We start from the raw sequence: 26,221 nt of genomic DNA on the forward strand, positions 1-26,221 counted from the left end.
ACTGCTAGGTACTCCATATCAGCGACCTCAGCAGTCATTAGATACCGTGAGAGAGCAGAATGGGGCGCTCTGCGGAACTAACGGACTTCGAACGTGGTCAGGTGATTGGGTGTTACTTGGGTCATATGTCTGTAAGCGAGATTTCCATACTCCTAAACATCCATAGGCGCACAGTTTCCCACGTGATAGTGAAGTGGAAACGTGACGGGACACGAACAGCACATAAACGTACAGGCCCACCTCGTCTGTTGACTGACAGAGACCGCCGATAGTTGAAGAGGGTTGTAATGTGTAATAGGCAGACATCTGTACAGACCATCACACAGGAATTCCAAACTGCATCAGAATCCACTGCAAGTACTATGACAGTTAGGCGGGAGGTGAGAAAACTTGGATTTCATGGTCTACCGGCTGCTCAGAAGCCACACATCACGCCGGTAAATGTCAAACAACGCCTAGCTTGGTGTGAAGAGCGTAAACATTGGACGATTGAACAGTGGAAAAACGTTGTGTGGAGTGACGAATCACGGTACACAATGTGGCGATTCGATGGCGGGGTGAGGGTATGGCGAATGCGCGGTGAACGTCATCTGCCACAGTGTGTAGTGCCAACAGTAAAATTCAGAGGCAGTGGTGTTATGTTGTGGTCGTGTTTTTCATGGAGGGAGCTTGCACCCATTATTGTTTTGCGTGGCACTAACACAGCACAGGCCTACACTGATGTTTTAAGCACTTTCTTGCTTCCCACTGTTGAAGCGCAATTCGGGGATGGTGACTGCATCTTTCAACACGATCGAGCACCTGTTCGTAATGCACGGCCTGTTACACGACAATAACATCCCTGTCATGGAATCGCCTGCGCAGAGTCCTGGCCTGGATCCTATAGATCACCTTTGTGATGTTGTGGAACGCCGACATAGTGCCAGGCCTCACCGACCAACATTGATACCTGTCCTCAATGCAGGATTCTGTGAAGAATGGGCTGCCATTCCCCAAGAAACCTTCCAGCACCGGATTGAAATATGCTCGCGAGAGTGGAAGCTGTCATCAAGGCTAAGTGTGGGCCAACACCATATTGACTTACAGCATTACCGACGGAGGTTACCACGAACTTGTAAGTCATTTTCAGCCAGGTGTCCGGATACTTTTGATCACATAGTATATACACACGGTGGTCAGGAACAGCTTGCAAGAGTGTTGCAGGGTGGGTTGTACTGATAAATAACAGGTCAGAAAGGAATTCCATACGTTGCGCCGCTTCCGAGTTAATTAGCATTGAACTTAGCCTATCGGGCCGTTGAGCGAGCAAATTCAAGCAGCTAGCAACGTACAGCAAGTGTCAGCTCATGTCGTAGATGACAGCGCTTGGGTTCGTTCCTTATTACCGCCCGTGTCGAATTTTTGTATGGCAGTCTTGTTCGGTTTTAACAAACCTAAGGAAGAACATGTTTGGCGCTTGAATTTGTCCGCGCAACGACCTGAGGTGCTAGGTTCGATGCTAATTAACTTGCAAACGGAGCAACGTATCGAATTTTTTTCTGAATTATTTTTCAGGACAACCTAGCCAGAAATCCCCTTACAAGAGTTTCAGACTAACCATACACACACACACACACACACACACACACACACACACACACATACACACACACACATATATATATATATATATATATATATATATATATATATATATATCACGAAATAAGCGCCATCTACCACAAAGCGAAAAATATGGTCCAACTAAAACATTCATATTGCTTTACGTACTACACGAATATCTAATAAAAAATGGGGGTTCCTGTTTAAAAAAACGCAGTTGATATCTCTTTGACCTATGGCAGCGCCATCTAGCGGGACAACCATAGCGCCATCTAGTTTCCCCCTTCAAGCTAGACGAGTTTCGTCCTTTGTAGTTTTTTCGTTTGACGCTTATTGCTTGAGATATTTGGCCCGGTCACGATATATATATATATATATATATATATATATATATATATATATATATATATATATATTGTTTCACTAAACGTGGAACAACGGATTTCGGCCGGCCGGAGTGGCCGAACGGTTCTAGGCGCTACAGTTTGGAACCGCGCGACCGCTACGGTCGCAGGTTCGAATCCTGCCTCTGGCATGGATGTGTGTGATGTCCTTAGGTTAGTTAGGTTTAAGTAGTTCTAAGTTCTAGGGGACTGATGACCTGAGCAGTTAAGTCCCATAGTGCTCAGAGCCATTTGAACAACGTATTTCGAAAATTCCCTTGTAGTGTTTCTGTTTTATATTCTCAGATCTTCAGAACATTTAAAGAAAGCAACCTTTTTTCGAATGACACTACAGAGCGAAGTGTCGCAGTGGTTGACACACTGGACCCGCATTCGGGAGGACGACTGTTCAAATCCTCGTTAGGCCATCCAGATATAGGTTTTCCGTGATTTCCCTAAATCGCTGGAGGCAAGTGCTGCTCGGTTCCTTTGAAAGGACACGTCCGATTTTCTTTCCAACCCTTCCCAGTTACGAGCTTGTGCTCCGTGTCTATTGACCTCGCTGCCGGCCGTACGTTAAAATCTACTCTTCTCTTCTACTATCGAGGGACGCGGGTATTTTGAAAATTATATTTTGGTGTCCCAGCGAACAGAGAGGTGATTCAGTTTTGAACTGCACTAACGGCATCTTAACAACGATTTGGCGAACGTGTGGGCCATCGAGCGAAAGAGCAAAAATCAATTACAACGTCTAGATTTCACCTGATATGTTTATTTATCTTCAGTGAATTATCTTGTCATTGGTGTTTGATGACTGACACGTCGAGAGCGTTTACGTCCTTGCGCGCTCAATTGACTGGAAAAAGCACTTGCAGGTCAGAAATGTGTTCGAACTGTGTTTTCTGTTAGGACCTTAAGACAAGTGGTTTAAGGTTTGCAAATAAGCAGACTGAACAGCGCTAGAGTAAGCGCGGAAACAAACGACTGAGCGCTGCGAAAATAAACGCACAGGAAACGTAATGCTTACAACGAATGTCAACACTGAATGCAGTGGAGTTGGCCGCCGAAATGGTAGCGAAGACGCAGTTTGGACATTTTCCAGTCACTCTGTGTCTCGTATCTGGTAAAATGTACGGAACAAATGTAGACTGGTGGGAAATGAATAAAGGCTCACTTTATCTATCTGTGAATCTTAATTTGCAGGGTGAGGCACCTTAGCAGTAACCTGCAATGTTTATGGAACCGTTTAGGCTATTGAAATTTTGATTTCACCAGACTTAATTTGAGAGCAGTCCTCACGAAATGACGTATAGTCTTTGGTTACAGCATATTATTTGCGGGTGTACATGTGTCAGCCCTGTGAGAAGGAAGTATGTATGGAAGATCCCAATGGATAAAATAAGATATCAGATTTACTGCCGCCCGCGGTGGCCATGCGGTTCTAGGCGCTCAGTCCGGAGCCGCGCGACTGCTACGGTCGCAGGTTCGAATCCTGCCTCGGGCATGGATGTGTGTGATGTCCTTAGGTTAGTTAGGTTTAAGTAGTTCTAAGTTCTAGGGGACTGATGACCACAGATGTTAAGTCCCATAGTGCTCAGAGCCATTTGAACCATTTATCAGATTTACTCTACTTTGTTTTTCGGAAGATACACGAGTTAAGAGCTATCCACTAGCTGATACTGATCGCGAGCGTTACCTAGTACAAATGACATTCCATAACATAAAGAGAAAGCAAATTCAATAACGTAGAGAGGGAACAGTAGAAATATTGGAACCTATACGTGCTAAAGGAGCCGAAAACACAGACTGAATCAGAAGAACATGGTGTCGGACAGCAATTACACGGCCATAAGGGAGTTGTAATAAATATAAGATCTAATAAATAGGACGTGTAGTAAATCTACATAAAAATTAATGTTTCTTTGTATGCCTGTCCTCTATGCTTTCCTAAACTGTTCATCTCATTGCGATAAAACTTCGGTCAGTTTTTCTTCGTACACCCGCGGAAGCTCCTAGACCCGCTCCTGCTCAAAATAACTGGAACTAAAAATATCCAGCACGAGCTCATTGTAGAACGAAACGAAAATCATGCTTTCACCACTAGACATAAAATTGGGCTCGAGGGACCAAATTGTAAAAGCTTTACCAAAGGCTGGACCCTGCTTCAAGTATCTTTCCAAAGAAATTTCCCTTCATCACACAAGAGAAACTGAAATCAGAAAGTGTAGTTGGTCCTCAAACAAAGAAAGCGATTCAGGATTAAGACTTTCGTAATGAAATACGTCAGAGAATAAAGATAAGTTACTGACTTTATGGGGAATAACAAAGATTCTAATTACAAGGCCTCTGTTGAAAAAATGTTGCAAAACTTCAAGGAGATGGGTTGTAACATGAGTGTGAAAGTCCAGTTTCTAGATTCACATATCGAATACTTTCCGGAAAATCTGGGATACCATAGTGAAGAGCAAGACGAACGTTTTCAGCAAGATTTTAAGGAGATGGAGAGGTGTGGTGCCAGGGAAACTGGAATGCAACTGCGATAGCCGACTGCTGTTGGATGTTGAAGAGGGACAGTCATCATACGCAAGGACCTACAAGGAACTCAGAGAAGTGAAAGTTTAAAAATTAATAGAACATTGTTGACTTCTTGTTTTTATACAAGATAGTCATGAAATAAAACAGCGGAGTTCGGTAAGGTATTTTCTAAATTTATTTTATTTTGTTAATGTGTTTTGATTAAAAGCTCACACTGTGTGAAGTGGCCTACCTGTGGCTCAATAGTTGAAATGTTCAAAATATTAATTCTTATTTTGTGCAAAAACGTGACGTGACAGACAAAAACGGAAGCTGATCACTAGAATCAGAATAAAAAATTGATTCAAGAACACCTACTTTCAACAAATCATCTGACAAAAAGGTTTAAAACGCTGACTAGTGTTATTATTACATGTGACAACTGACTTGTAGCAAACGTATAAATGAGACACAGTGCTTCTAGCAATCACAGTACTTCGTCAACAAAATTCCACTTGTTCTTTCTACACTTTCAGTTAAGAGTACAACAAATTTTTTATGTCGTAATTTTCAAAGTTGTGCGTGTTGCAAGACGGCACAGAAAGGCAAGAATGTCTGAACAAAGCTTGAGTAACAGTAACGGCTAAAGTAATCCATATATCGATTATAACGGTCAAGAAGTGCGTGCCACGCGCTCCGAGAAGTCACTGTCCTATATTATTGACCCATCTTCCAATGACAGCATCGTTCGAAACGAATGAATTAATGAGGGCGCTATCGTATAACATGCCAACGCTCCAATCGTATAGTATTCCCAGAAATTCCTTAATTTCACAAATTCACCTTCTTAATATTAATCTGTGCTGTAATTAAACACGCGAGGTCAATGCCTTTTGACCTACTGCTATTGTTCGTCGTAACGGCATTGAAACAGAAAGAAAAAGCTACGTGATTACAATAACTTACGCTTAGAGAGGCCCCTAAAAGTCTTTACATTTAATTTTTAGTAACCGACTGCTCTCCTTCACAACATAGTTAAAAGTTTCCGCACTGCAGTTGGATACAACTGCCGTATGGAGTTATTTTAATTTTAACAACCAATTAACCCTTTTGGAGGAGATTCAGTTTACTGGTGGATAAAGCAACTCGAGCTGCCGAGATACTACATACACATCCACATCTACATATATACCTCGCAAGTCACCGTACGGTGCAAGGCGGAGGGTACCCTGTACCATTACGATCTTTCCTTTCCTATTTCCCTGGCAAATAGTGAGGGAGATACGATTGTGTACCTGTAAATGCGCGTGTACGAGCCCTAATTTGTATTGTCTTATCTAAGTGGTTCTTATTCGAAATATAGCACCAGAAAATTGTTCTGCAGTCAGTTTCAGATGCTGCTTCTCTAAATTTTCTCAAAAGTGTTCGTCGAAAATAGTGTTCGTCGCTGTTCCTCTGGGAATCCTATTTGGGTTCCCGAAGCATCTCCAATAATACTCGGGTGTTGACCGAACCCCCAGTAACAAATGTAGCAGCCCGCCTCTGAAGTGCTTCGATTTATTCCTTTAGTCCGATCTGGTATGAATCCCAAACGCTCGACCAGCACTCAAGAATGGGTCGCACTATATGCGGTCTCCTTTACAGACGAACCACACTTTTGTAAAATTCTCCCAATAAACAGAAGTCGACCATTCGCCTTTTCTAGTACAAACCTTACATGCTAGTTCTATTTCATATCGCTTTTCAACGTTACGTCTGGATGCTTAATCTAAGTGACTGTGTCAAGCAGCGCGCTACTATTACTGTATTCGAACACAACGGCTTCGTTTTTCTTATTCATCCGTGTTAACGTAATTTTTTTCTACGATTAGAGCTAGCTGCCATTCATCACACCAAACAGAATTTTTGTCCGAGTTATCTTGTAACTTCCTACTGTCACTCAATGACGACACCTTTCTATACACCACAGCATCAGATTGCTGATCACATTGTCCGCCAGATCATTTACGTATATAGAAAACAACTGCGGTCCTACCACACTTTCATGGGACACTCCTGACGATACCTTTGTCTCTGATAAACACTCGCCGTTAAGGACAACGTGCTGGGTTCTGCTACTAAAGAACTCTTCGAGACAGTCACATACCTGAGAACCAATACCGTATGTCGGACCCTAATTAACAGTTTTTGGTGGGCCACCGGGTCAAATGCTTTTCGGAACCCAAGGAAAATGGGAGCCGCGTGTCACCCTTCATCCCTAGTTTGCAGGATATCATGTGAGAAAAGCGCAAGCTAAGTCTCGCACGAGCGATGATTCGCGCACAGAAGCTTTCGTCAAGGAAATTTGTTATATTCGCACAGAATACAATCAAGTATTCTGCAGCTAACGAATGCTAAGGATATCGGTCTCTAGTTCTTCGTTCCATTCTTTTACCATTCTTATACAAACATCAAAAGAAGTTTTACATCCCTCCGTTTCCCAGACCTCCTGAAGATAGACGTTGACTGTGGATATTGTATCACAGACACAGTCTCTTTGACTGTTCAGAGATGTCACTAATATCCGTCCAAAAATGTTAACAACCATGCATGAGCAGCGCCTATTAGACGGAGGGGGTCCGACAGCCGATCAGTTCCAGTCATTACACCATGACGGAGGTACACGGCTTGTGTTGTCTGTACTTCAACCATGCGTAGACGGTCAATACCGCGGTTCGATCGCGTCCGTATTGTTACTTTGTGCCAGGAAGGGCTCTCAACAAGGGAAGTGTCCAGGCTTCTCTGAGTGAACCAAAGCGATGTTGTTCGGACATGGAGGAGATACAGAGGAACAGTAACTGTTGTTGACATGCCTCGCTCAGGCCGCCCAAGGACTACTACTGCAGTGGATGACCGCTACCTACGGATTATGGTTCGGAGGAAGCCTCACAGCAACGCCACCATGTTGAATAATGCTTTTCGTGCTGCCACAGGACGTCGTGTTACGACTCAAACTGTGCGCAATAGACTGCATGATGGGCAACTTCACTCCCGACGTCCATGGCGAGGTCCATCTTTGCAACCACCGCACTGTGCAGTGCGTTACAGAGGGGCCCAACAACATGCCAAATGGACCGCTCATGATTGGCATCACGCTCTCTTCACCGATGAGCGTCGCATATGCCTTCAATCAGAGAATCGTCGGAGACCTGTTTGGAGACAACCCAGTCAGGCAGAACGCCTTAGACACACTGTGCAGCGGGTTCAGCAAGGTGGAGGTCCCCGGCTATTATGGGGTCACATTATGTGGGTCGACGTACGCAGCTGCTGGTCATGGAAGGTACCTTAACGGCTGTACGATACGTGAATGCCATCCTCCGACCGATAGTGCTACCATATCGGCAGCATACTGGCGAAGCATTCGTTTTCATGGACGACAATTCGTGCACGTCTTGTGAATGACTTCCTTCACGATAACGGCAACGCTCGACTAGAGTGGCCAGCATGTTCTCCAGACATGAACTCTTTCGGACATGCCTGGGATAGAGTGAAAAGGGCTGTTTATGGACGACGTGACCCACCAATCACTCTAAGGAATCTACGCCGAATCGCCGTTGAGGAGTGGGACAATCTGGACCAACAATGCATTGATGAAATTGTGGATAGTATTCCACGACGAATACAGGCATGCATCAATGCAAGAGGACGTGCTACTGGGTATTAGAGGTACCGGTGTGTACAGCAATGTGGACCACCACCTCTGAAGATCTCTTTGTATGGTGGTACAACATACAATGTGTGGTTTTCATGAGCAATAACAAGGGCGGAAATGACGTTTATGTTGATCTGTATTCCAATTTTCTGTACAGGTTCCGGAACTCTCCGAACCGAGGTGATGCAAAACTTTTTTTGATGTTTGTATATTACGCAAGTAATGTGAGCGATGTCTCACAAAAGCTGCTCCACGATAAAATCCCAAATAAGCCCAAATAAGTTCGTGGGAGACCTTAAGGTCTACAAATATGTCATAGGATTACACATTGTATGAAATCATTAAGTGGCTCTTGTTCTCACAACATTAGCCCTGTGGCTTGAAGTCCTGAACTGTAATCCATAACGTATTTCATCAGGCACAATGACATTTACTGTTTCACTAGGCCTACTAAAGTGAACAGAACATACAATCTCGGTGTTGATGTTCCAGTCACTTTTCTCTTCCCCCGAGGATGAATCATTTGTGGCATCCATTACGGTCTGCAATTGAACCCGATAAAACTACCCCACCAGACGAGAATTTTGTAGAAAACCAAAGGGAGAGTCATTTATAGGGCGTACGTTCCTTCAGTCACTCATGGTCCAGTCTCGATGTTGTTGGCTCCACCGTTGACGAGACCGACTCTGTGCTGCTGTGAGAGACACTTACACAGCCGCCCATCTTGCATACAGACTAACTGCTCTGTACTTTCAGAGAGTTTGTGAGGAAACTGCAGCTTCTAAGGCAGTTATGTGCTCTGCAAGGAATCGTCTGGGAGACATCGTTGAATCTCGTCGTGCCATAAAGGCAAGAGCGGTCCTGTCGTGCAGTGATTGATCTGTGTCGACTTTCTACTGATTTACGACGAGTATTTCCAATTCTCGAAAACATTTGCCGAAGTACAGTCAACCCTTTTGGATATATTGTCTGTGCCTGAGTTCCATGAACTCTCCTAAGAATTCTACCTAGTAAAACAGGATCCAATTTCCTGTTTGAGACATTTGTTGTAAATTTCACAGCTCGTAACAGAAGGTTTGAGAAATTGTCTGTATAATGACCTGGTATTTGTTATTCTTCACTGACTTCTCTATTAAGAGTTGGAATATCTTTTCCGATACACAATCCACAATTCTAGATTTTGAAGGAAACGGTGAAAGACATTTGCGATTGTCACAGACCATTCTTTCCCTTACGCGGCTGCGCTTTAAGTTTGGACACTAGTGTAGTATGTGATGCTGTTTCTCAAGATGAGATAACTGCATAAATGGGAGGCTAAGCACAATGAGAAACTCAGACAGGAGAGTACTGCAAATGTTAGAATAAGGAAAGGTTCTCATAAAAGTATAGTTAAAAATAATGTAAGTATATTTAATCAAAATATTGGGAGTTTAAAGAATAAAACAGATGAGATTCTGGTTTGTTTAGAAGATTTAGAAGCTGAGGATGAAATAGATATACTATGCCTGTCTGAGCATCACATTGTTACTGATATGGATAAGGTAAATGTAAGTGGATATAAGCTCTCTGCACATGTAATGAGAGAAAATATGGAGAAAGGAGGAGTTGCCATATATGTCAAAAGTTATCATTGTGCAAAAAGTATAGAAACAAAAAAGTTTTGTGTAGAGAAACATATAGAAGCATGTGCCTGTGAGCTTAAATTAAATAAAGGCACATTTATAATTGTAACTGTATATAGGTCCCCATCAGGAAATTTTCATCTATTTATGAAAAATTTGGACTCCTTGTTGTGCTATCTGTCAGACAGGGGGAAGCAAATTATCATTTGTGGGGACTTCAATGTAGATTCTCTGATAGAGGGTAATAGGAAAAATGACCTTGAAGTATTACTCGGTTCTTTCAATTTGACACCCATTATTGATTTTCCTACTAGGGTGGTAAAGGATAGCAGCTCACTGATAGATAACTTCTTTATAGACCAAGATAAGTTTGACCAGATAAATGCTCAGCCTGTTGAGAAGGGTCTTTCTGATCATGGTGCACAACTAGTTACAATATATGACATAGCTCCATTCAGCAATACTAAACAGTCCTCCAAAGTAGTACATTCAGTCAACGATTTAACAACTGGACATTTCAGGGAAAGCCTACAGCAGTTAGACTGGAATGAGGTGTACCGTGAACCTGATGCCAATTTAAAATATAATTTATTTCATGACATTTTTGTAAATGCATTTGAAAACTGCTTCCCCAAGAAAATAGTTAAATATACTCGTAAGAAACCTTGTAACAAACCATAGCTTACTAAGGATATAAAAATATCTTTTAACCGGAAAAGGGAAATGTATCTGACAGCAAGAAATAGTAGTGACCCAGAAACTATCAAACATTATAAAAACTACTGTGTTATATTAAGAAAAGTTATTAAAAAATCCAAAAGTATGTGCATCATGTCTGAAATCAGCAACTCTGATAATAAATTTAAAACAATTTGGAATATTATTAAAAGAGAAACAGGTCAACCAAGAGCACAGGAAGACAGTATTACCATCAAATTGAATGAAAACTTTACGAACAAAAAGTCAGAAGTTGAAAATATTTTTAATAATCATTTTCTAAATGTTGTCGATATAGTAGGATCCAGGTGTTCATTAGAAGATGCTAGGCTGTTAATGGAAGAGACCATACCTATGCAATTTGATACAATTGAAATCTCACCCACTTATCCCTCTGAAATCAGGAAAATAATAAACTTGCTTAAAAGCAAAAACTCACATGGAATTGATGGCATTTCCAGCAAAATACTAAAAGCTTGTTCTCAATAGATAAGTAAGATTCTCAACCACCTGTGTAATAGCTCTCTGGAACAGGGCATTTTCCCTCATAGACTGAAATATGCTATTGTTATACCTGTGCTTAGAAAGGGGGATAGATCTGATGTCAACAATTACCGTCCAATCTCCCTTCTAACAGCTTTATCCAAAATTTTTGAGAAAGTAATGTATTCAAGAGTAGCTTCACATATCTGTAAAAATGAAGTACTAACAAAATGTCAGTTTGGTTTCCAGAAAGGTTTTTCAACAGAAAATGCCATATATGCTTTCACCAATCAAATTTTGAATGATCTGAATAACCGAACACCACCCATTGGGATTTTTTGTGATCTCTCAAAGGCTTTTGATTGTGTAAATCATGAAATTCTGCTAGACAAGCTCAAATATTGTGGCATGAATGGGACAGTGCACAAATGGTTCAATTCGTACCTAACTGGACGAGTGCAGAAAGTTGAAATAAGCAGTTCTCATAATATGCAAAAATCAGCACATTCCTCAAACTGGGGAACTATCAAGAATGGGGTTCCACAAGGGTCAGTCTTGGGTCCTTTGTTGTTCTTAATATATATTAATGACATGCCATTCTACACTCCTGGAAATGGAAAAAAGAACACATTGACACCGGTGTGTCAGACCCACCATACTTGCTCCGGACACTGCGAGAGGGCTGTACAAGCAATGATCACACGCACGGCACAGCGGACACACCAGGAACCGCGGTGTTGGCCGTCGAATGGCGCTAGCTGCGCAGCATTTGTGCACCGCCGCCGTCAGTGTCAGCCAGTTTGCCGTGGCATACGGAGCTCCACCGCAGTCTTTAACACTGGTAGCATGCCGCGACAGCGTGGACGTGAACCTTATGTGCATGGCTATGCTTGTAAAATAAACCCATTTATGTTTTGTTACGCGTGCTCGTGCCGCCTGTAATCCTTCTGCTCGTCCGCTGCACTTATATATCTCTTTCCCTCTCTTGCACTTTCCCTCCTGCGCCTAGGAGTGTCCTCCTTTCTTTGTGTGAAGTGTACTCTGCGATTATTGTTGTTGTCTTCAGTCCGAAGTCTCCACGCTAGTCTACCCTTCTTCATCGTCAATAAATTTACTGTGGCTAACAACAAACAGTTTGTGGCTGCCAACCAATTCATTTCCCACGATCACTTTCCGTGCTTGCACTACGAGGTATCACAGGGCTGTCGTTTAAACTGGAACGTGGCTGTATCTTTGTAGGTCTAGTGACCAATTCAGTTCCCAGTACCGCCCGGACTACAGTTCACTTTGTCACAGCGGGCTTGTAACGGGCACACAGTGACCAGTCACTTTTAGCTGTCGCCTGTTTCGGATTTCAAAAGTTCATAATATGCCTCTTAAAAGCTTTCATGCGATCATACATGAGAAGTGGATCAATGGGCATATGGGTGCCAGACTCAAGGTCACAGTGCAACTTTCTATCCTGCACACAACTCTTGGATAATTACGTGAGGTATATTCAAGATCAGGATGTAATCTCACACTTGTCACATGTGATATGCTCTCCCTTCCCCCCTCCATTTCTCCAAGGACACCCATCCACTATCATAGTTTTGGTTTGTAATTCTAGGTCATCCATGCACTGTTTGATGATGAGTCCCCAAATCAAGGTGACACTCAGACACCAGTCCCCCCTACCCCAGTGATCTAGGCCAATAGGACGACCTAAAATGGGGAAAAATAGCTCCCCCCCCCCATCCACCCACATTGATTCATTACATCGTACTTCATTTTTTAAGTACGTGAACTCTGCTGCTTATGATACTTTCACTAAGACATATATATTATATTAAACACACCATAATTTATGAGGTAAATTACTTCAGCATCACAGTGTGTGATTTGGGTACTGTTACATTACTATGATTTAATGAGGTGAAAGCCTATTCTCCAAAGTGGCGGTCAATATTAACATAATATACAATGTATGGCATTTTGAGATTACAGTGCCTTACTGATGCGCTGCTGAATTACTATAAATTTATGATGCTTTGACATTTCGTGGAAGTGTTCCAACGTGTGACCGCATGCCACTGATATTCTCAGTTTTTGGGTATTTTTTGACTGATGATAGCTCTAGCGTATTTACTGTGCTTCGCTAACTTTTAGACACGGACTACTAGGAAGTCAGTGTATTTGTTAAAATAAATCTCAGTGCTAACTATTTAATGTGAATATCGGCGTAGATTGTTTAAATTTTGCTTATGGTAACTGTCCAGTTTCATATTTAGGGGTGTATCTTTGGAATAGTGAGAGAGAATTGCCAAAATTATAACGAATTGTAAACAATAATGCAGGGATGTGGTCGTGGTGAGGAGTGGTTGTACAAGGTGTGTATTTTTTGTTAAGTAAGGCTTTGCAGAATTTGTTTATTGGGGATATTGGCAAAATTCATTTAAATATCACCATGTGGTAATTGTTAAGTATGGTATTTACGTGCATCTTTGGTCACCGATCTTGAAAAGTGGGAGAAAATTAGTCTAAAGGTATCCAAAAACCGTAAATATTCGTGGGAGATGAAACGTTGTAGTGCTTACAGAAAATCTTATTACTTTATCATTAATTTACAGAAATTCAGCTATTCCGCAGTCACACTCTGTAATGTCAAAGTGTCTTATGTCATAAATTATGTTAATATTTCCCTCCATTTTGCGGAATATATAACGACCTCATTAAATTAGGGTGGTTCAGTGATACCCCAGTCATACTCTCCAATGTCAAAGCGCTTTACCTCATAATTTACGGTAATATTTACCTCCATTTTTCAAGCAGAATAACACTGCTAAAGATCCTTTCACTACAGTGTACGAAACTCATGCGATTGGAATAGTAATAAAAGGGGTTATGGAGGAGGGAATTGATATAAGTCATCATATTGGCCTACATTAATGTGAGTGGTGGCGAGGGTGGAAGGGATCTTGTTTTCCCATCACTTTTAAGTCATCCTATTGACCTACATATTGGCCTACACACTCACCAGCCAGAACATTGTGACCACCGACCTACTATCGATATAAGTCCGTCCATGCGTTAACAGCGTCACCTGGCGAGGGATGACTGCTAGTCAGACACACGTGCAGTGAATGTAGTAACAGTGAGCGTGCTGTCTGTGTGAAGAATGAGGAAGACGCTCGGTTTACCTGAGTTCGACTGAGGACAGATTGTGATGGCCCGGAAGCTCGGCACGAGCTGTTCGGAAACTACACGCCTTGTCAGGCGTTCGAGGAGTGCTGTGGCGAGAGTATTCAGCACATGATGAAACCAAGGTAAAACCACGTCGAGACATCGTGGGGATGGGTGGCCACCCCTCATCACAGATGTCGGACGTCATAGTCAAGGCACAATGGTAAAACAGGACAGGCGGCGAACTGTGGTGAAACTGTCACCAGACTTTAATGCTGGGCAGAGTACAAGTGTGACTGAACTCACAGTGCGCCGACCGCTTCTAAGGATGGGCCTCCACAGACGACGACTCATGCACGTACAATGCTAACATCACGCCATTAGCAACTACGACTGGAATAGTCAGGTGATCATCGGCACTGGACGTTGGCACTGTGGCAGAGCACTGCATAATCTGATGAATCCCAACACCATGGCGATGGGAGGGCGCGAATCCGTCGTCTTCCAGGGGAACAGATCTATGGACGCTGATTTTCCACCAGACCAAGCCAGTGGGGATTGTCAAGAGACCAAATGTGGATGTTTCAGCGGTTTACCTGACCATGATTGGTAAATGTGGCTTCATAACTAAACAATATACACGATACATCCGTAGCATCCTGTCTTAATGCCCATACAGAAATTAGCTCGATTCTCATAATCTTTTACATGCAGCTCTGGTGATGGAAAGAGATGTGATAGGGATGGAACCTATGTGGATGGAGAACACGTGGGATACTTGCCTGACGCACTTCACTCTCTCGTGAGATTGCATGGGAAGTAAGTTGCAGATCAACTGAAACAGCAGCAAGAACATTAACTTCCCCCTCTTCTGCTGCGGCATGTTTCATTCTGTTGTGTTCTCTAGGTGTTACACTACAACTTTCACGTAACTGGTTGAAGAGGCTGATAAATAATTGCAGAGATGGATGACGCCTGTTGGCATATCTTTCCGCATAGCATCGTACAAGAGCAAACTGCATTCTTCCTACTCTCTCCGTACGCCATAAACATACCGGCTTTTTCTACACAGGTAAATCCCATGGTCCACTCACGGCCTACTTCTTGGACTGTCACATATTAACTGACTACCAAGAGCACTGCACTCAAGGAACACACAACCACACTGTAAGCAAACATAACAACATCGTACCTAGAAACTATGCTGGATGAATGGAACTAAAAATGACGATATCTCCTAAACGAATCGCACTAGACTCGTGCAATGAACACCACTGACAATCTTATTTATCCTAATTTTACTTTGTTACTGTCAATAGGAATTGTTCCATTTAAAAGGTGTATGTTTACACAAGAAATACGGTTTCGAAGTGCTATTATAATCTGTATATTGGCTAACTGTACGAGCCCCTGACCACCAATCCATTCTGTGAAAACCACACGTCTACAGCAGCTTCTATTTCCGCAATATTTCCGGTGCAAGTTTTAGCTGATTCATCCTGTATATCTTGGCGGAAACCTTCTGTCTGTATGTTCTGGACTGATGCGTTCATCAAATATTTTCACTGCACTCTTTACAAAATTTCTCATGTTGCACATGCCTTATAGAGGCCGAAAAGTTTAAGAATCATAAAGACTTGCTTTAGTAAGTATGACTTTAAGTTTTAGGTTGTACTGTTCAATATTCATAAAACATGAGCCAGTCTGACATGTGTTAGGAAAACAATAAGCGTTGCTCCGAAAAATGCTGAAGCATCAAAAACGTTATGTCTCAGACACTGCGTAAAGTACACAGGCACAGTGATTGCAACATTCAGCAACATACACCACGTAAGTTTTTGCCATATAATTTATTGATGTTCTTTAATATCATTATATGTATGATTCGACAACTTACTAATCTATTCAGTATGTTTATTGAATATTAAATGTAGAAAACTTTATATATCTGGAAAGGGCACGTTATGGAGTTCTCTACCCACTTTAATTTTCTGCGTAGTTGCAGGGTTTAGAGATCAGTGCTCAGACATCCATTTCCTAATGCAGTAAGACACAGTTCTAAAAAAAACTTGATCAGATGAGAAATATTGGAGAGCTAGTAAGATAAAACATATTGACTATTTTTAACAAAGTCGGTTGTGTGCATGGAATCTAAGTAACGTAATCACAACATTCATAGTTCGAATTTCGCTAGTAGGATCATTTTTTACTTTTATTTAAGTTGTATATTTGTTATCAAAGAAAATGTTACTTAATAAATACTGAATAATAATTTTTTAATATAAATAACTTTTTATATTTAATTACTGACCACATGAAAAAGCAAATATTGAAATAAATTTAAATTTGGAGCAAAAATCACGAACATTAAATAGAAAACAAAATATGTTTTTTATTTTTAGAGACTGAATAGCGTTATTACTGGATATAATTTTTTTCAGTTAACAATGAGGCGCTTCGTATGCCCATGTCAAATTTTACCTTACGTAATTAGTAATTAAAAATAAAAGAATGTTATTTTTATTAAACAGTATAACTCAATATATGTTAATTAAAATTACCATTTGATCGTAGGCGTAAAAAGAAGTTCACTAGTGGTGAGAACCGAAACGGGGATTTTGTCATTATAAGACATACACTATGGGGACATCTACTAGCGAGATTTGTAGACAAATGGAAATATTTTGTGCTCAACAGCCTTCCGAAAACTTTTGAGCCTCAAAGTTGTGTTTTTGGATTTTTTTTGAGAACTAGGTCGTACTGCCTTACAAGATCGATGTCCGGGAACTTAACTACAAATTCTATAAGAATACTAAAATGGAATAGAGTGAATCGATAAGGTCTAAGGTGCAGCAGCCACGTTTCTCGTGACGCCTGTTCTCGACAAGGCAGTGTGGAAACAGTGCTGGGGCAGATGGGCGCGGCCGCTTACCTGAGGCGCGAGACGCGAGCGAGTGCAGGCCGAACAGGTGCTGGTTGATGATGCGCGTGGCCGACGCCAGACTGCGCGCGCCCGGCATGAAGGACGGCCGCCGGCTGCCGGCGCTGCCGCCGCGGCCCTCCTCGTCGCCGAATCGGGTCCTCGGCTTCAGGCCCTGCAACGCGCCACAGCAGCCAGCTACAGCTTGCGCAGAGAAGCATGACACCGGTGCAGGGCGCAGGGCGCTGGGCGAGTCCGTCCGTTGTCCCGAAGGGGGCGGCCGCCTCAGTTAACTGTCACCCTGCCGGCCTGTACACTTGGACCGTTCTCATTGCAGTCACATAAAACACGGCATGGCACTGCCATTTTCACGCACTACAGGTGCAAGGAAATCTGTTCACAGTCAGCCATATGTGATTACCAGCAGTATCATTAAATTTCTGTTGGAAGAGGTAAAAGAGGAAGCAAAAATCTCATTAAAACTGTTCCTCAGCAGGCTGCAGGAAACAGTAGCTATTCCAGTTGCTCTTGAAAAGGAATAGAGAAGAAATTGAAAAAAATAACTAAAGTTATTTCACTACTTTGGAAAGTCGTGATGAGTCTAGTCATGCACACATAATCGTAAACAGTTTTATTATTTTCAATTCAAAACTGCTAAGGGTTATTTTTGCCACAAAGAAGTAGACAGTGGAACTGCATCAGCGTCGACCCCACAGAACTGGAACTTATGCTATGTGCGTGAACTCCCTCTGATGAAAAAAAAAAAAATTATGGTGCTATTTGGATGCGGTATGTAGGAAGATGAGCCGGCCCACACCTCTCCATGCCGTTGTCAATTTTCCAGGTCTTGCTGCGGTCTCCCTATCTCCCTAACGTGGGTGTCATCACGGAGGGGGGGGGGGGGCTCGTACCCTACCCTAGGCGCCGTTTACGTAGAGGCGCAGACAGCGAAAGAGGAAGGGGTGACAGGGAAAGGGGGATAATAATTGCTGATATGAACGACAACTTCTCATTATTGCATGACACACACAGAAAGTTCCGCTTCCTTCTCGACCGACAAAAGAGGGCTACGATATAGTTCTGACAAATGGACCTGAAGACAAAATGCGAAAGTTTTGGCTAAATTTACACCCGGCGAGGGTGTGGACGGTGAACGACTTCATACATAAATCTTAGACCGCAAGATGCTGGTGTCAAGTTGCAGTCCCATTAGACTATCAGTACAAACAGAACTCATTCACTTCTCCGAATTTGAAGTAGCCGTGCAAATCTGTCGTTCTCTAACTGCGATACGGGGGAATGTCCAGCAAACAGGAGCGTCTAGCCGACCCCTGTGGCCGAGTGGTTCTAGGCGCTTCAGTCCAGAACCGCGCTGTTGCTACGGTCGTAGGTTCGAATCCTGCCTCGGGAATGGATTTGTGCGATGTCCTTGGGTTAGTTAAGTTTAAGTAGTTCTAAGTCTAGGGGACTGATGACCTCACATGTTAAATCCCATAGCACTGAGAGCCATTTGAACCATTTAAACAGGGGGGTTGGGGGAGGGTTCCACAAGTAAAAATTTTGTCCCACGTACCACTTGCATTAGTTAGGTCCCTCCCTTGGAGTCGCTACTTCTCTTTAACCCTTTGAGTACCAGTGATTTCTACCCGAAACCACCATCTTATAGTTTTTTTTATTTTTTTTAATACCAGGCCTTTCGCATGAAACCATCGATTCTGTTGCAAGACAGACACATCTAGTGGTACACTGACGTCCCTCTACAAATGTAGTGCATTGCAGCAGTCACTTGCTGTCTTCAACCCAACGGTAGGCGCACAGATTGGGCTGCGTGAACGTAGGAGACTGTGAGATATGTGTTCTTTTTTTCTTTTTAGTGATCATATTGTGGAGATCATTGACAGTGGCAGCAAGCATATCTAAAGTAAGCATATCTACAGTTCGTGTAACCTACATTAGGTTTTGTATTACAGTTGTTAATATGGTTTCGAAATGAAACCACTGGAGGAGTATGTACCTTTGATAGAAATTTACTAAATTCTAGCCACATTTTCGCTTGTTATTTAGGACTGTAATTTGTTTTAGGCACTATGAGCTCATATAAGTTTTGACATGTGGGACTGTGACTAGGAAAAATGCAGCATTGCTTTCAAATATCACTCATGAATCGATGAGTGGTTGAAAACTATATGTGCCGGTGGTTCCAAGTGAAACTTCAAGTTTAAAGCAATTGATTGTTTACTTTTTACCAATTATGATGTTGTTGTTGTTGTGGTCTTCAGTCCTGAGACTGGTTTGATGCAGCTCTCCATGCTACTCTATCCTGTGCAAGCTTCTTCATCTCCCAGTACCTACTGCAACCAACATCCTTCTGAACCTGCTTAGTGTATTGATCTCTTGGTCTCCCTCTACGATTTTTACCCTCCACGCTGCCCTCCAGTACTAAATTGGTGATCCCTTGATGCCTCAAAACATGTCCTACCAACCGATCCCTTCTTCTAGTCAAGTTGTGCTACAAACTTCTCTTCTCCCCAATCCTATTCAATACCTCCTCATTAGTTACGTGATCTACCCACCTTATCTTCAGCATTCTTCTGTAGCACCACATTTCGAAAGCTTCTATTCTCTTCTTGTCCAAACTGGTTATCGTCCATGTTTCACTTCCATACATGGCTACACTCCATACAAATACTTTCAGAATCGACTTCCTGACACTTAAATCTATACTCGATGTTAACAAATTTCTCTTCTTCAGAAACGATTTCCTTGGCATTGCCAGTCTACATTTTATATCCTCTCTACTTCGACCATCATCAGTTATTTTACTCCCTAAATAGCAAAACTCCTTTACTACTTTAAGTGTCTCATTTCCTAATCTAATACCCTCAGCATCACCCGATTTAATTTGACTACATTCCATTATGATGATAAAGGTAAATATTAAATTTTAAAATTAAATTTTTTAATCTTTTTGAGACGGAAAGGGTTAAAGTAGCAGCTCAGTTGGCACCACGACGCTGAGTGCTCCCGTTCCAGGCAGTACTGGCTGTACCGGGCATGGAACGCAGATCCTACGAGTTTGTCATCTGCGCTCCTCAATGAATTACGGAGGAGGACCAAATGGTTCAAATGGCTCTGAGCACTATGGCACTTAACTTCTGAGGTCATCAGTCCCCTACAACTTAGAACTACTTAAACCTAACTAACCTAAGGACATCACCCACATCCATGCCCGAGGCAGGATTCGAACCTGCGACCGTAGCGGTCGCGCGGTTCCGGACTGAAGCGCCTAGAACCACTCGGCCACTCCGGCCGGTGGAGGTGGACCTTTTAATTTCAAAACCATTTTGCAGTTGATCCTTTACAGGTACCGACAGTTATCCTCGACGCACATTGGCTGGTAATAGACGCGTTCGCACACAGCCGTTCGCCTGCTTAGTTGAATAAAGGACTCAAGTATCAACTGGAATGGATACCATGTGGTGTCCGCCCCGACCAAATGTAACGAACAGTACCGAGAAGGGAGAAAAGAAAAGCTGAGGGGTAACGTGTTTGCCTATCATGCAGAGGGCCGGGTTAGATTCCCGGCTGAGTGAGAGATTTTCTCCGCTCGTGAAATGGGTGTTGTGTTTTTTTTTTTTTTTCCATCTGCGACACATAAAGTGCCCAATGTGGCGTCACCTGAAATAAGACTTGCAACTCTGCGGTCGAACTTCCCAGATGGGGCCTCTCGGCCATCAATGAGTTGGGTTGTGTGGTTTGGGGGGGGGGGGGGGGGGGGAGACCAGTCAGCGAGGTCATCGGTCTCATCGGATTAGGGAAGGACTGGGAAGGAAGTCGGCCGTGCCCTTTCAAAGAAACCATCCAGACCTCTGCCTGGAGCGATTTAGGGAAATCACGGAAAACCTAAATCAGGATGGCCATCAATGCCTCACAATCATATCATTTCAGTTTTTTGCTCGCAGTTTCAGAACTTGTTTCAGTGTACACACTGTGATACTGCAGTGAACTGTGCAGCGCTGATAAGATAGGAAAGCAGCCGGAATACTAGAAGTAGTCATAAAGTTTTAATTAGCGCCTCGCAAAAAGCTAATGTTAGGTAATTATTTATTTGTTTGTTTGCTGGTACGTGTGCGAAGTCCTGTTACACACTGAAATCCCGACGCCACAGTACCGTAGCAGGTCACCAGGGGAGTCAATAGCCGCGCGGGATTAGCCGAGCGGTCCGGGGCGCTGCAGTCATGGACTATGCGGCTGGTGCCGGCGGAGGTTGGAGCCCTCCCTCGGGCATGAGTGTTTGTGTTTGTCCTTAGAATAATGTAGGTTAAGTAGTGTGTAAGCTTAGGGACTGATGACCTTAGCAGTTAAGTCCCATAAGATTTCACACACATATTTTTAGGGGAGTCAAAACGAAATGAGTTGATTATTGATGTGGAGTACGTAGTTTGTAGGAGCTCAGATGATAGCAGGTAGCATTAACTTATTTAGTTCATGAACACATTTATAATGGGAACAAAAATACAAGTTATGTCAAGGGTGTCCCATTTGTCTTGACCACCACAAATGATGTTTGGTGCAGAGGAAAAAGAGTGTATCACGCAAATGTTGTATAGTCAACAGGGGTACGTTAACCAGCATAATTTTCTCTCTTGTGACACTGCACGCCTCTTTTAAATAGCACTATACTTTTTATTCGGTAATTCGTTTCTTCTCCACAAGATCTCTACAAAAGTGCATCGCGGATTTACGTAAACGTAACATTCAACTTTAAAATAAGCAGAAACTGGGATTTTAATACTATTTTGGCGTACTGTGGTGCATTAGGAGTGCAACGAGAATTCCCCTGTTAAACGCTGAAGAGAGAGGAGAGGGAGAGGACTTAGCTGATATCGTGATAGAGGAAGGAGCTGGAGTAGATATGGAAGACATAGTGGATCCAGTATTAGAGTCCGAACTTAAAAGAGCTCTGGAAGAATGAGGCAGAAGGGATTGATAACATTCCACTGGAATTTCTAAACTAAATTATTGGAGGGGGGAGGGGGGGGGGGGAAATTGGCAATAAATGACTACTTGGCTTGGTGTGTGGAATACATGAGAATGGCGACGTAAATTCAGACTAGGATAATATACGGAAGAATGCAGTTCGGCTTTAGGAAAGGTAAAGCCACCAGAAAGGCGTTTGATAATGGAAGCAAGAATGATGAAAAATTAAGACACTTTCATAAGCTATGTCGACCTAGGTAGAGCGTGGTACAAGATGTTCGAAATTCTGAGAAAAATGCAAATAAGATACAGGGAAAGACGGGTAATGTACAATATGTCCAAGAACCTAGAGGGAACAATAAGATAGGATGACCAAGAATGAAGTGCACGATTTAAAATGTGTGTAGAAGTAGGTGAAGCAAAGGAATTCTGGTACTGTGGAAGCAAAGTCACCCATTACGGATGATAGGACGTGTGGCATCAGGGGATAACCTCCATGGGGCTAGAGGGAACTGTAGAGAGTAAAACTTCAGCGTACACCAACAAGCAGAAGTCATCTCTGACGCCGAAAACTTGCTACAAGAACTGAACCACTTACAAAAAGTCTTTTGTGGGAATGGCTACAACAACGAGTCAATATCGCAAACCATTTCAGGGCGCATAAGCAACGGAATTTTCGCGGAGGAGATTAATTAAAAGCTTGTAATTTTGCCATTTTATGGTTCAGTGACAGGAAAGATTAGCCATCTCCTGAAGTTACGTAACCTCAAATCATTTTTCAGGCCATCAGCTAAAATATGCCGACTGATCAGGCCTCAGAGCTCCCGGCATTTCGAAGAATACCATGTAACGCACTTATCGGTATTAGGTAGGTTAGACCGTTCACACAATAGAACGGTGCTTAACTGAGGGTGACCGGTGAAGTGACTACGCTATTCGGAGAAATCGAAGGTAGATGAATATGCTTTGGAAAATTCACGTAAAATTGCATTCGAGGAAACTGAGCCAGTTTGGTACTGTGTTCAGAGCGATATAACGTTTGCGATCACCTCTGCGCGTTACAGCCGGCCGACATGCGTCGTAGCGCCTGCCGAGGTGGAGTGACGGTGGCGCTATGGAGAGTGTATTATGCTTCCATGTCCCCTACGGCGAGGCCTTCTGTTGCAGTCTCGATGGGAGTCAGTCAGGTGACGTAAGACGGCGGCTAGTCTAGATGTGAGCCTGTGTTTGGCGGTGCCGCAGGGAGATGGCGTGTCTGCAAATCGTGTAGCGTACGATTGTGATAGGAGTTGACACACATCTGTCAGATATAATTGTCGATTTCTGCAGCTAATCTGTTCTAACTACAGTGTAGATCCCTGTATCTGGCATCATTTGATGACTTGTACTGATACAACTGAGGTATAGTGGAGCGAAGTATATTCCGGTCGGCGCAGGGTGTAGCCGGCTCTGTGTGCAACAGCTCGACGCCATTTATAACTTGAAGCACGTTGGCCGTTGACGATTGGCACAAGTTGTAGAACTAATGTGAGCTTGTTGGAGAAGTCATTCGGCTGCACTCATAAAGGTGAACATCGCATGTGCTCGATGCGTCGGTGTGTTAGTAGTACAATTTAAAGTTAATGCTTTAGGCGAGCCAGATTCCATTGCATACAAGTTTTTCAGTTTTTTAATTTTTTATTTTTTTAAATCACTAGTTATACTATCATTATTTCCCTAGAAAGTGCTTATAAGGCAATACCATTTAATGTAAACAGTGTGTTGCACAGTTATTAGCCGTTACGCTACCTTCTGCGCTCCCTGTGGTACTAATAAAGAAAGGACAGGATTTATAAAAGTTCTGTCCCCTGAGCTGACAGGTTTACTAATTTTACTGTAAATGATTTTAACATTTATGCTACAGAACAAAAACGGTTTTAATACTTTAAAATTAAGCTATTGACTTTATGGTTAGTCACATGCTGATTAGAGGAAATAACTTTTCTGCCTGGGCAATTACTCTCCTTCCCAACTGATTTATTTAGCGTCAGAATGGTTTTGCTCCATGCTCGCTTACATTAATAAGTTGTATCTTGTGACTATTTTACACAGTAATTTTTTTTCTGATTTAGTTCTGTTATCAAACTGTATCTATCCATTTGAACAGTTGTACTCATGAACAGAGGTGAAGACGAAACAGGCTTCCGACTTTCTATGATGAAACTCTTTTATAACTGCTAAATTCAGTATTAAGCAAGAACTGAGATTAACATCTTTCCTGTTATGATTATTAATTTTAAGGTTTAAAGACAGCTTGGTCAAGCTGATTCAGCTTGTGTAAAATATTAAAGTTTAATGATGTTTGTTATTACCTGTGAATTTCCTAAATTAAAAACGAAATAAAATTTTGTGAGCTTTGTTTTAAATAAATGATTTGTGGTCTGGTATCTTCCGCTCACTCAACTCATTGTTAGCAGTCTCAGACACCGTTATCGCGAGGGGTAATGGTTTCTGGGATAAAATACTGAAAGAAGTTATAGCCATCAAATTATATAACAACCATCTTGGTAAAAACGGCATTGTGCAGATGAGTAAAGCATGAAATCTGGCCATGGTATTAGCGGGACAAAACTTTATCACACACAGCGATTAAGTGAGCAACTGTGTCGTCACAGCCAGTACCACAGCTGTGAGGCGGGCAGCGCGGCACTAGTGGAACAGACAGGCGGTGGTCAATGCGACTGACACCACTGGCGCCGCAGGCGTAGCGGCCCAGAGCAGAGCACAGCGACACGGAGGGGCGCTGAGCGAACCAAACCAGGCTGGTTTGTTTCTGAGAGCTGCGACCAGAGCATTCGAGTGACTACGGGTGTATTCGGGCGACGCCGACAGCAGTCGGCTGCTGCAGCAGGTAGCAAAATCAGTACCGTTACTGGCGCTGTATTTATTTCGTTGTACCGTTGAGAAAATGGCATTAACAGGATCCTTGTTAGCAGCTGTTTTTACTCAACGTCCTTTATGGAACCAGTGAAACAAGTATCATCACAACTGATTAATGGCCGCGCGGGATTAGCCGAGCGGTCTAATGTGCTCCAGTCATGGACTGTGCGGCTGGTCCCTGCGGTGGTTCGAGTCCTCCCTCGGGCATGGGTGCGTGTGTTTGTCCTTAGGATAATTTAGGTTAAGTAGTGCGTAAGCTTAGGGACTGATGGCCTGAGTAGTTAAGTCCCAGAAGATTTCACACACATTTTTTTGAACTGATTAATTTTAAAAATGTTCAAATGTGTGTGAAGTCTTATGGGACTGAACTGCTAAGGTCATCAGTCCCTAAGCTTACACACTACTTAACCTAAATTATCCTAATGACAAACACCACACCCATGCCCGAGGGAGGATTCGAACCTCCGCCGGGACCAGCCGCACAGTTCATGACTGCAGCGCCCTAGACCGCTGGGCTAATCCCGCGCGGCGATTAACTTTCAACGAGTTATCTGTTAAGGTGGCAGCAGCATTACAGACCACAAATACAGAATATATTTCCTTAATCTCTTATTTCCTTCAGTGTCTTAAAACGATAGGCGAGAATAAAGTTGAAGTAGCATATCTGACAAACACATGACTATCAAGTTTTATGACGGGAGAAAAAGTTTTAAAAACCGTCTCATTTCGACAGCTTTATTTGAAACTCTGATATAGTTCCACCCTGTCTGACATGCCTTGTATAGAACACTTGATTACCACTGCAGGTTGCTCATTGACACTCGGGGATCCTAGGTCAATGACAGTATTGTGGAGCACATGTACATTTCACAATATACTCAACAAATTGTGGTGAAGTTCGTCTTGCCTTCCAAAATATGCTCTACTTAGCGCTGATTATTCCGTAAGCACATTCAGTTAATCGTCGTGGTCTGGGAAAGCATTTGTCGAAGTTTTCTTTGGTTCAAATGGCTCTGAGCTCTATGGGACTTAACATCTGTGGTCATCAGTCCCCTAGAACTTAGAACCACTTAAACCTAACTAACCTAAGGACATCACACAAATCCATGCCCGAGGCAGGATTCGAACCTGCGACCGTAGCAGCAGCGTGATTCCGGACTGAAGCGCCTAGAACCGCTCGGCCACAGCGGCCGGCGAAGTTTTCTTTCCCTGGATCTATAGCCCATCG

The 26,221-nt window shown here is 42.8% G+C and overlaps 1 protein-coding gene across 1 annotated transcript in view; it reads right to left on the bottom strand.

Moving 5' to 3' along the window:
- Window positions 1-26,221, bottom strand: part of LOC124606980 (putative lysozyme-like protein) — a 247,057-nt gene that overhangs the window by 163,307 nt on the left and 57,529 nt on the right. The window contains exon 5 of the mRNA XM_047139119.1: window positions 17,107-17,269. Within this exon, the coding sequence (XP_046995075.1) occupies window positions 17,107-17,269 (163 nt within the window). The remainder of the gene's footprint in view (window positions 1-17,106; window positions 17,270-26,221) is intronic.

The sequence above is a fragment of the Schistocerca americana genome, chromosome 3 (assembly GCF_021461395.2).
Source record: "Schistocerca americana isolate TAMUIC-IGC-003095 chromosome 3, iqSchAmer2.1, whole genome shotgun sequence".
NCBI lineage: Eukaryota > Metazoa > Arthropoda > Insecta > Orthoptera > Acrididae > Schistocerca > Schistocerca americana.